The 12,173-nt window shown below is 45.7% G+C and overlaps 1 protein-coding gene across 1 annotated transcript in view; it reads right to left on the bottom strand.

The window, feature by feature from the left end:
* LOC135915285 (uncharacterized) overlaps positions 1–12,173 on the bottom strand; it is a 297,520-nt gene that overhangs the window by 140,409 nt on the left and 144,938 nt on the right. Inside the window, exons 107-108 of the mRNA XM_070539179.1 lie at positions 10,408–10,494; positions 9,754–9,879 (exon numbers count right to left, since the gene is read on the bottom strand). Of these exons, the coding sequence (XP_070395280.1) occupies positions 9,754–9,879; positions 10,408–10,494 (213 nt within the window). The remainder of the gene's footprint in view (positions 1–9,753; positions 9,880–10,407; positions 10,495–12,173) is intronic.

Below are 12,173 nucleotides of genomic sequence, written 5' to 3'. Positions count from 1 at the left end.
TGGCGCAAATGCACGCTGCTGGCCGAGTGCTGCCGAGGAGATAAGGAATGCCCTGCCGTTTCCCCGTCACTAGTATTGATGCAGCCGACCATTTTCACCGAATGCATGTTTCAGAGCAGCATGATAACACTGCATAAGCACTCCATCATGTGGCTTTTTTTCATACTTCGCAGGCTTTCTTTGCAACCCAGAAAAATGGACTACATGAGACGTATTGTACAGGAAACAACTCGATCGATGGTTTCTGAAGGTGCTCTACAAAGCTGCACATCATACTTGGGGTCCTGAGCCAATAATTAAAAAGTTGAGTAATTAAACTTCATTAATGAGCGAGTTGATCAAATAACTGATCAAATAAGGCACCACTGTAGGTTAAATGAGGCGTACAACTCCTGCGGGGGCGGTAGAGTAACCACCTCCCGTGCAAGAGGACCGTGGTTCAAATCCCGGTGCCGCGCAACTCTCCACCGGAAAAAAGGAAAAAGAAATACCGTGTGTTGAGAAAATTGCACAAACAGGCCTGGAGCGCGGCCTGATCCCGGTGACCAGAACCGGTAATGCACTCTCTCACCAGAGCAGGATTGGCCACCCTGGTGCAATACTTGGCCACAGCCTCCTATATGAATACAACAATCAAACCCCCGCCCTCAGTCTCCAGCAGCCGCGAAGCAACTGACCATGGCGGCGGTCAGATCTGTGACGCAGCAGAGGGTGCTAAGAATACCTGGCTCCGGACAGGCCGCCATTGGAATATGAACCTGGCAACGTCTAACGTTAGAACGTTATCTAATGAGGCGAGTCTAGCAGTGTTATTGGAGGAATTAGAGAAAATGGGATATAATAGGGCTCAGTGAGGTTAGGAGGACAAAAGAAGCATATACAGTGCTAAAAAGCGGGCACATACTGTGCTACCGGGGCTTAGCGGAGAGGCGAGAACTAGGAGTCGGATTCCTGATTAATAAGGATATAGCTAGTGTTACGTCTCGCCTATGATGCGCAGTATAGCCGGCGCGGATGCAACGGACGCCGGCGCTTCGTTCACAGCGGCGGACATTTTGGCCCGTTCAGCGCTGCCGCAACGCCTCCCCGCCAAGCGCGTCCAGGCATGTTTCAATGCCACGTGTCTTCGTGTGTGCGTGTGTGTGCATGTTGGTGCCCACGCTTGTCAAAGCGCGGCAGCCGGGGAGAAGAGCTCCCCAAGTGTGAAGCGAGAAGGTCTGACCGGCGCCGGCCCGGCGGATGCGTCACTTCTTGTCTCAACGTGTCTCTCAGCGTGTCCGTGCCCCGCTGTCATGGGCGCCTCTCGCAAGCCGTTCCTTCTTGCCCTCGACTCCGAGAGTATAAAAGCAGCTGCCCCCGGACGCCAAGGGACAGGCTCCGATTTCTTCCGTCGAGTAGCGTGCTCTCCTGTCTCTCCACTTCGGTCGACCTGACCGGCCGCTCTTTTGCGATGCTGGAATAAACAAGTTGTTCTGTTAGCAGTCGACTCATCCTTTGCCAGCACCTTCGGATGCTTCCAGTTGTGCCCCAGGCCGCCAGGCCAACGCTACCCTTGGGGCTTGCGACCCATATGCAACAACTGGTGCCAGCGGTGAGATTGCAACAAGTGTTTGCCAGCGGTGAGATCGCGACAACAGAGGCCCGCAGCGAAGATATGCGGTTGACTGTATGCTGAGCAGCACAACGACCATCCGGGAGCAGTGCAACGAGCCCTGTGTGATGACTGGTTGCCTGCAGCGGAACGACTGCGCTGAATTCTCGGCTGCGAGGTTTGGTGAGTGCGGGACTTTCTTCTTCTGAGTTTTGCCAGGCTTTTGTTAGTGTCAGAAACAGAGCTGGTAAGTGTGGTTGTCGTTGCTGCCGGGTTAGTTTGCGGTAAGAAAATAGTAGGCAGTAGAGAAAGCAGCTTGCAGAGCAGCCATGGATTTGAAGTCGTTGCGCAAACCAAAATTGCTGGAGCTTGCAAGAGAGTTGGGTCTGGATGTCTCAGACAAACTCAGAAAACCAGAACTGCTAAGGGCTATTCTTGAGTTAGAAGCTGAGGATGACGAGCTGTCGGAATGCCTTAAGACCATTGAGGAGAGGGCAAAAAGACAGGAGCGCGAACTTAAAGAGCAAAAAGAGAAAAACGAGCGTGAACGTAAAGAAGAGCGCGACCGTCAACATGCTTTGGAAATGAAGCGTCTCAAGATAGAGATGGAACGCGCTCGTAATGGAAGTCAGGCACACGGTGCAGGAGAACGAGTATTGTTCAAAATGACTGACCTGATGCGGCCGTTTAAGCTTGGAGAGGACATTGGTTTGTTCCTGGTTAAGTTTGAGCGAACGTGCGAGAAGCAGGGGTTTTCTCGGGAAACGTGGCCACAGCGCTTGCTCACTTTGTTACCCAGCGAGGCGGCCGACGTAGTCGCTCGCTTGAAGAGAGAGGAGGCAGAGGATTTCGACAAAGTGAAATTGAGTCTGCTAAAAAAGTAAAGGCTGTCAGCGGAGGCGTTCCGTCGGAAGTTTCGTGAAAATGAGAAAGGCAAAAGTGAGTCATATACAGAGTTTGCCTACAGGCTTATGCCAAACATGCAGGAGTGGCTCAAAGAAGAGAAAGCGTTTGGTGACCACGAGAAAGTTCTGCAGTGTTTCGGGCTGGAACAGTTTTATAGTCGGTTAGCTGAGAACGTGCGGTACTGGGTCTAAGTACAGTGGCTAAAGCCGCCGAGCTAGCCGAGGAGTTTGTGACGCGTCGGGCTTGCGGAGCTAAGGACGGTCAAAAGGGTGAATTTGGCTCCAAGTTTGAGAGGCCGAAGTTCACACCCATGAGAGCAAGGGGGGACACACGTAGTGCGGATGTGAGTGAAAGCAGTCCAACCGAACGTAAGGAGACAGCGGCAGCCGAAGCCGAACGCAGAAAGCGGTTCGAGATGAGGCAAGCGCGCGTGTGTTATACGTGCCACAAGCCAGGTCACTTTTCGGCGCAGTGTTCAGAAACAAAAACAAAAGTCGTGTTTTTGTCATTATGCAGCACTGACGAGAACATGAAGCTTCTCGAGCCTTACATGCGAGACATCCTCGTGAACGGGATAGAGTGCCGCGTGCTTCGTGATTCCGCAGCTACGATGGATGTAGTTCACCCCTCTTACGTAGAACCCGATATGTTCACGGGCGAGTGCGAATGGATCAAGCAAGCCGTGGAAGCTCATAGCGTGTGTCTGCCCGTAGCAAAAGTGCTTATTGAAGGACCTTTCAGAGCACTTGAGACGGAGGCCGCAGTGTCATCTATGCTGCCCCCCCAGTACCTGTACCTATTTTCGAACAGGTCCGATCACCTCCTGCGCGAGAAGGGGCTTTTGTTTGGTGAGGCTAGCGTTCAGGCCTTAACCAGATCGAAGGTTCGGGAGCTCGCTGCAAAGGCGGTAGTAGCGGGGCCGACGTTGTCGAACAATGAGAAAGGGTCGGAGGCGCAGCAAGCTGATATTCAGAGCACGTCCGAACTGAATAAAATTGAGCCTGCAGCGTTGAAGGCACCAGATACTGGAGAGGAAATACCCGACACGGGAAAGTTAGAAGAGCTATCTGCAGATTTGCTCATAGCGCGTACGTCAGACGGACTTAATAGGTTGCTAAAAGTCAGCCGGTCGGCTTTGACAGCCGAGCAAAGCAAGGATGGCAGCCTAGAAAACATACACTGCAATGTCAAGAAAGGTACCGCCAAGAAAAATGCTCGTTTTGTGGAAAGAGGTGGGGTCCTGTACCAGAAGTATCTAGACCGCAGGAGAGTGGAGTTTGATCAGCTGACCGTGCCTCAGTGCTACCGTCAGGATCTGTTGCGCTTGTCGCATGGAGGTTCGTGGTCCAGACACCTAGGATTTAAGAAGACTAAGGACCGTCTCTTGCAAGAGTACTATTGGCCAGGGTGTTTTCGTGATGCAGAACACTTTGTGAGGACATGTGACACCTGTCAGCGGGTGGGCAAACCAGGGGACAAATCGAGGGCGCCGTTGAAGTTGGTACCTATCATTACGGAGCCTTTTAGACGGCTCGTTATTGATACAGTGGGACCTCTGCCGGTAACAACCACGGGGTACAGACACATTTTGACTGTGATCTGCCCAGCGACAAAGTTCCCTGAAGCAGTGCCGCTTAAAGAGCTCAGCTCAGTTGAGATAGTCAATGCACTATTGTCCATAGCTGCGCGAGTTGGTTTTCCTGCGGAAATTCAGTCAGATCGGGGCACAGTGTTTACTAGCGCTTTGACGACAGCCTTTCTCGAAAGGTGCGGGGTAAAGCTGTTACACAGCTCAGTGTACCACCCACAGTCGAATTCCGTTGAGAAGCTCCACTCCGTCATGAAGCGCATGTTGAGGGCATTGTGGTTTGAACAACAAACTGACTGGGAGCTGTGTCTGCCTGGGGTGATGTTTGCATTGAGGACCGCGCCGCATGCGGGTACGGGGTTTTCGCCAGCTGAGCTAGTGTACGGTCGCTCGCTGCGGTCTCCGCTTCGCATGCTTCGAGACGGATCACTGCCCTCTCCAATGGCTGCAGACCATCTCTTCCACAAATGGCCGCCTCCTGCGCTGGAGCCTCGCTTTGCAACAACATTCCTTTGAGGTGCGTTACAAAAAAGGGAGTCTCAACGGTAACGCCGATGGCTTAAGTTGAGTCTCCTAACGTAGGAATCAGCCTCCAAGTTATTTGTTACTGATGTTTTTTTTCCTGAGGCAGGATTTTTAACATATTGCTTTTGTTTAGTGTTTCAAAGTCATGACGTGCTTTCTAGTGCAATTTTCCAATTTGTGGATGCGTTCTGAGTGCTGCTAGACTACGGTAAGGAACTAGGCAGTAGTATAAAGGGGAAAGAGCCTGGCAGGGCTAGTGAGGGTTGTGTCATGCTTGCTGACTGAGCGGTTGAGTTTCGGCGTAGTTCTAACGCTTGCTGGGAACGAGAACAAAAATGGCAACTCTCCCGAAGTCACTTTGCAGTGTCCTGTGTGAACCTGAACGTGAGAACGAGGCCTTCTCTGTGCGCTGCGCTCAAGAAATGCCGAACGACGACCGACTTCGGTTATGAGCATCATCGAGCGACATCCCTCTGGACAGCGGATGCAGTCCCCTGAACATCGGGATCTCCTTCTCCCGGCGGGGCGGTCTGTTACGTCTCGCCTACGACGCGCGGTATAGCCGGTGCGGATGCAACGGACGCCGGGGCTTCGTTCAAAGCGGCGGACATTTTGGCCCGTTCAGCGCTGCCGCAACGCCTCCCCGCCAAGCGCGTCCAGGCATGTTTCAATGCCACGTGTCTTCGTGTGTGTGGGTGTGTGTGTGTGCATGTTGGTGCCCACGCTTGTCAAAGCACAGCAGCAGGGGAGAGGAGCTCCCCAAGTGTGAAGCGAGGAGGTCTGACCGGCACCGGCCCAGCGGATGCATCGCTTCTTGTCTCAACGTGTCTCTCAGCGCGTCCGTTCCCCGCTGTCATGGGCGCCTCTCGCAAGCCGTTCCATCTTGCCCTCGACTCCGAGTGTATAAAAGCAGCTGCCCCCGGACGCCAAGAGAGAGGCTCCGATTTCTTCCATCGAGTAGCATGCTCTCCCGTCTGTCCACTTCGGTCAACCTGACCGGCCGCTCTTTTGCGATTATGAATAAGCAAGTTGTTCTGTTAGCAGTCGACTCATCCTTTGCCAGCACCTTCGGATGCTTCCAGTTGTGCCCCAGGCCGCCAGGCCAACGCTACCCTTGGGGCTTGCGACCCATATGCAACACTGGTAACATACAGGACATTCTATAGCATTAACGAGAGGGTGGCAGGTCTTGTTGTGAAACTTAATAAGAGGTACAAATTGAAGGTAGTACAAGTCTACGCCCCTACATCCAGTCATAATGACAAGGAAGTCGAAAGCTTTTATGAAGATGTGGAATCGGCGATGGGTAATGTCAAAACAAAATACACTATACTGATGGGAGACTTCAATGCCAGGGTAGGCAAGAAGCAGGCTGGAGACAAGTCAGTGGGGGAATATGGCATAGGCTCTAGGAATAGCAGGGGAGAGTTATTAGTAGAGTTTGCAGAACAGAATAATATGAGGATAATGAATACCTTTTTCCGCAATCGGGTTAGCCGAAAGTGGACGTGGAGAAACCTGAATGGTGAAACTAGAAATGAAATCGACTTCATACTCTGCGCAAACCCTGGCATCATACAAGATGTAGACGTGCTTGGCAAGGTGCGCTGCAGTGACCATAGGATGGTAAGAACTCGAATTAGCCTAGACCTGAGGAGGGAACGCAAGAAACTGGTACATAAGAAGCCGATCAATGAGTTGGCGGTAAGAGGGAAAATAGAGGAATTCCAGATCAAGCTACACAACAGGTATTTGGCTTTAACTCAGGAAAAGGACCTTAGTGTTGAAGCAATGGACGACAATCTTGTGGGCATCATTAAGGAGTGCGCAATAGAAGTCGGTGGTAACACCATTAGACAGGAGACCAGTAAGCTATCACAGAAGACGAAAGATCTGATAAGAAACGCCAATGTATGAAAGCCTGTAACCCTACAGCTAGAATAGAACTGGCAGAACTTTCGAAGTTAATCAACAAGCGTAAGACAGCTGACATAAGGAAGTATAATATGGATAGAATTGAACAGGCTCTCAGGAACGGAGGAAGCCTAAAAGCACTGAAGAAGGAACTAGGAATAGGCAAGAATCAGATGTATGCAGTAAGAGACAAAGCCGGCAATATCGTTACTAATATGGATGAGATAGTTCAGGTGGCTGAGGAGTTCCATAGAGATTTATACAGTACCAGTAACACCCACGACGATAAGGTGAAAGAGAATAGTCTAGAGGAACTTGAAATCCCACAAGTAACGCCGGAAGACGTAAAGAACGCCTTGGGAGCTATGCAAAGGGGGAAGGCAGCTGGGGAGGATCAGGTAACCGCAGATTTGTTGAAGGATGGTGGGCAGATTGTTCTAGAAAGACTGGCCACCCTACATACACAATGCCTCATGACCTCGAACGTACCGGAATCTTGGAAGAACGCTAACATAATCCTAATCCATAAGAAAGGGGACGCCAAAGACTTGAAAAATTGTAGACCGATCAGCTTACTGTCCATTGCCTACAAAGTATTTACTAAGGTAATCGCAAATAGAATAAGGAATACCTTAGACTCCTGTCAAGCAAAGGACCAGGCAGGATTCCGTAAAGGCTACTCAACTATAGACCATATTCACACTATCAATCAGGTGATAAAGAAATGTGCGGAATATAACCAACCCTTATATATAGCATTCATTGATTAAGATAAAGCTATTGATTCAGTCAAAACCTCAGCAGTCATGAAGGCATTACGGAATCAGGGTGTAGATGAGCCATATGTAAAAATACTGGAAGATATCTATAGCGGCTCCACAGCCACCATAGTCCTCCACAAAGAAAGCAACAAAATCCCAATAAAGAAAGGCGTCAGACAGGGAGTTACGATCTCTCCAATGCTATTCACAGCATGTTTACAGGAGGTATTCAGAGACCTGGAGTGGGAAGAATTGGGGACAAAAGTTGATGGAAAATACCTTAGTAACTTGCGATTCGCTGATGATATTGCCTTGCTTAGTAACTCAGGAGACCAATTGCAATGCATGCTCACTGACCTGGAGAGGCAAAGCAGAAGGGTGGGTCTGAAAATTAATCTGCAGAAAACTAAAGTAATGTCTAACAGTCTCGGAAGAGAACAGCAGTTTACGATAGGTAGCGAGGTACTGGAAGTGGTAAGGGAATACATCTACTTAGGGCAGGTAGTGACCACGGATCCGGATCATGAGACTGAAATAACCAGAAGAATAAGAATGGGCTGGGGTGCGTTTGGCAGGCATTCTCAGATCATGAACAGCAGGTTGCCATTATCCCTCAAGAGAAAAGTATATAACAGCAGCGTGTTACCAGTACTCACGTATGGGGCAGAAACCCGGAGGCTTACGAAAAGGGTTCTGCTGAAATTGAGGATGACGCAACGAGCTATGGAAAGAAGAATGATGGGTGTAACGTTAAGGGATAAGAAAAGAGCAGATTGGGTGAGGGAACAAACGCGGGTAAATGACATCTTAGTTAAAACCAAAAAAAAAAAAGAAATGGGCATGGGGCGAACATGTAATGAGGAGGGAAGATAACCGATGGTTTTAAGGATTATGGACTGGATTGGAAGGGAAGGGAAGCGTAGCAGCTGGGGGGCGGCAGAAAGTTAGGTGGGCGGATGACATTAAGACGTTCGCAGGGACAACATGGCCACAATTAGTACATGACCGGGGTAGTTGGAGAAGTATGGGAGAGGCCTTTGCTCTGCACTGGGCGTGACTAGGCTGATGATGATGATGATGAATGAGCCAGTTAAGAGAAAAAAAAAGTGCCTGAGTTACTATAGGCCAGTGCGAAAGTATGCGTTTGGTTCAATTTGCTTCCGACGTGCCTTTCATTTTTAAAATCTTGGCTCAAGTTACGTGGGACACTCTGCATAGAAATTAAATGTCAAGCAAGTGAAGCAAGCGCCTATGAGTACTTTTTTTATGACTTTATATTGAATAATAGGTTTTTCATATGGCCTGCTCAAGGGGCTGTTTCCCAATGCCAGGACACAATAAAACACTTGAAGTGGGTGAATATAAAGTTTTTTTAATATGAATTGAATACAAATACTAAATATAGAAAAATCAAAGATCAATTAGTCACAGACACTTTTATTTACAGCAGGAATATTGAATTTTGGTATTGTTAGACACAATGCTTGTACTGACTAGTGTAGAAAGGTAGTAACTATCAGGGACAAAGGATCAATCTTAAACACAAGATAACTAATTGTCATTAAAACAACTGCATGAATAGAACCTCCACAACCTCGGAGCCTGGTTGCAAGCAAGTAAGCTTTCTGAGAAAGAATGGCTGCTGTATGACTAGCTTTCCAAAGATACTAAATAAACAGTAACTGATCAAAAATCAATGATTGGTCATGAACACGATCAACACAGTAATGATCAACATCCCTAAGTTGTCAGAAACACTAAATGACAGATTACAAGCAAAATCACAGTTTGTCAAATAGGTTCCTGATGAACTAAAACCAAAGCTTGCATTACCAATTTTGTTTCTGCATTCCCTTGGAAACTTTTGTTGTTGTGTCACTTTGTTTAGCAGATGGAGAACAGTAATCATACTTTAACATTCAGTTGCTGCGAAATATTCAGTTAGTTATGAATATTCAAAAATATCAAATAGTTCCATTTCAAGTATGAATAGTCATAGTGTAGTATTCAATTTGAATTTGAAACTTCAAATATTCTCCCATGCTTATAAAATACACAATTTATAAATTTGAGGATTTTACTAACTGTATCTTTCTGCAGGAAAAAGACGATTGCACAGTTTTGGTATTAGAACACTAATATATATATATATATATATATATATATATATATATATATATATATATATATATATATATATATATATATATATATATATATATATATATATATACCATGGGCTTGCACTTACTAAACATCTAAGAGCTTGAAAAGCAGCACCATGAAGGTAAAGCCTAAAAAGCAGTTAACAACCATAAGAGCTGCACGCTGCCAATGTGCTTTGCTTAGCTGCTACACAATGAAGATCGGGCAACTATGGTTCATTATTTGTAGATATTAAATGCAAAGCAATCATTTCAGAGGCATTATTTCATGTGAATTTGATTATGATATACTAATATACTTACCATCCCTGAAGTTGCGAGCAGCCTTAAATAACATCTTGCCTGGTCGTACCACGATAATGTGAGTGCAAAGACGCACAAGGAGCTCCTTGTTGGATGCTGGTGTTGCAGAAATGCACAAAAGAGCCCCTAAAGATGAGAAGTAGAAAGATCTTCCTTTGAAGCTTCCATTATGCATGTTCTAGTACTATGATTGTGTTCATTGTATGCACTGGCAGAGTCAACAAGCTACAAAAATGTGGAGTTAATGAAACTGAGCCATAACACCAAAACAAATAGTTCAAGATCTACTTTAAGTTTGAGCGTCCTCAACTGCCATTAAGTGCACCATATGTTAAGCAAGCACTGTGTCACATGACTCATGACAGTGAAAATGAAAATGCTTACAACAAAACTTAAACAAATTCTAAGCATGCCAGTTCTGCCTGCAAACTGCCACAACAGCACAGCTATATAGCAGTACTATAACATTACTCTGAAGAAAAACACCACCATTACTAATTCAGAGCAGCATGTGCAGTAAAACTGATATCAAAGTGTGTGCACATTACTTCGCAGTTATTTAAAATTATTTAATTACTTATAACTCCATCCTTGTTCCTCTAGTTTACATTATTCTTTGAATTTCCTCTGCTGTAGCAAACTGGGTTTGCTTACTTTCTCTCTGATGGAATGAAGGCCCATGAGTGATTGCTGTAGGGCCTGTTGATGACGGGCTAGGTCTAGTCACCATGGCAGTGTGGACTGAAAGAAGGCAAAAAAAACTTACCACTGCAACATCACAATGAGTTTTTATCCCCCACACCACGAGGAATATAGCACAGTCTTTTTCTCTCAGTAAACCACGCCGTACCACCTAGTGGCCAAGTTGACATTAAGCATTGTTCTAAATTTTACATCTGCAAGTTTGTACTTTGGCCCATAAAAATTAAGGTCATTCGATTGCAAGTGGCATGAGACATCTGAGCATATAGTGATGCAACATGGTGTCATAGTGCCAGAAGTGAGAAGCTGGCAGCAGTGAAAACCCTTTTCTTGAAGTCATGCTGCTTATGGTTTGGTACAAATAAGCAGCAATTAGCTTTTTAAATCTGCAAGGAGCCTTTCTTTAAGATTATATATAAGGTCATTTAACATTCATGTAGGTATCTCTACAGCTAATAGATACAAGTGTGTACTTGCTGGCAATTATTTCATATTATAAGCTATGTGCTGCAATAACCTTGCACCGATTAATTAGTATATGTCAGAGCATAAGGTTTGCGTAACTATATTAAAGTCTATGAAGCCACTTAGCATGAGCTTAGTAATATGTTATTCATTATAAAATTTGAGAAGTGAATAAAAAGAAAATATAAAAACTCAGCACATATTAGTTTCTTTTTTTCTTTGCCTCTGAGGATTGCTTTCACTTTTCTCTGCCAATATCGTACTGCACTGGCTAGAAATACTGGCCTGCAATAAAGTGAAATAAGTAAACAGAATTGTGCAAATATGAAATTTTTATGTATGAAGTGGATGTAAGCTATAGTAATAAAATGCAAATTAAAGTGAACAATATTTGAGCAACTTTTACAAATCTCATAATGACCTAACAATATTTTGGAATAGTACATGCAATAGGTCACTGTAACAAAGGGTTAAGATATGATAAGCAAAATGTTTTATGCTGCTGTGAGCAAAGCACCTGTGGAACTTGTTGAATGTTCTTTATCAGCTGTTTCATTTGGGTTGCTTGGAGTAAAAGGCAGTGGTGCTGACCAAATATAATGTAGTAATATGACTAGCAAGCTTAAATGTCAGATTACTATTGCATCTATTATAAACTTCCATTCTTTCTTACAGTGTATTTTACATATGAATGCAACGCAAATCACCTAAATCATATTTGATGAGAGGGTGCATAAATCCTTTAGCAAAAGATCAGCTGTTAAAAAAAAATTAAATTATGGGGTTTTACGTGCCAAAACCACTTTCTGATTATGAGGCACGCCGTAGTGTAGGACTCCGGAAATTTTGACCACCTGGGGTTCTTTAACATGCACCTAAATCTAAGTACACGGGCGTTTTTGCATTCCGCCCCCATCGAAATGCGGCCGCCGTGGCCGGGATTCGATCCCGCGACCTCGTGCTCAGCAGCCCAACACCATAGCCAAAGATCAGCTGTTGTGAAACACATAGACTGAGCAGCTAAAGTAATACTATGCAAGTTTTCAATCTCAGCCATTCTACAATCGAAAATCATAACAAAGTTGCATCTGGCAAGCAAATACCTTCACTATATCCGATATTTGTTATAAGCATGTATTAGTTACACACTTAGTTATATCCGATACTTTGTTACATATATGAATGAGTCAGTTTAGTTTTATCTGCACCACTTTTACACGTTAAACGATTTTAGTAGTTTCTTATTGCCTTTT

Source organism: Dermacentor albipictus, chromosome 5, assembly GCF_038994185.2.
Source record: "Dermacentor albipictus isolate Rhodes 1998 colony chromosome 5, USDA_Dalb.pri_finalv2, whole genome shotgun sequence".
In the NCBI taxonomy this organism is placed as follows: domain Eukaryota; kingdom Metazoa; phylum Arthropoda; class Arachnida; order Ixodida; family Ixodidae; genus Dermacentor; species Dermacentor albipictus.
Note: the sequence above shows the minus strand (reverse complement) of the source record. Positions and strands in the feature narration are given on the sequence as shown.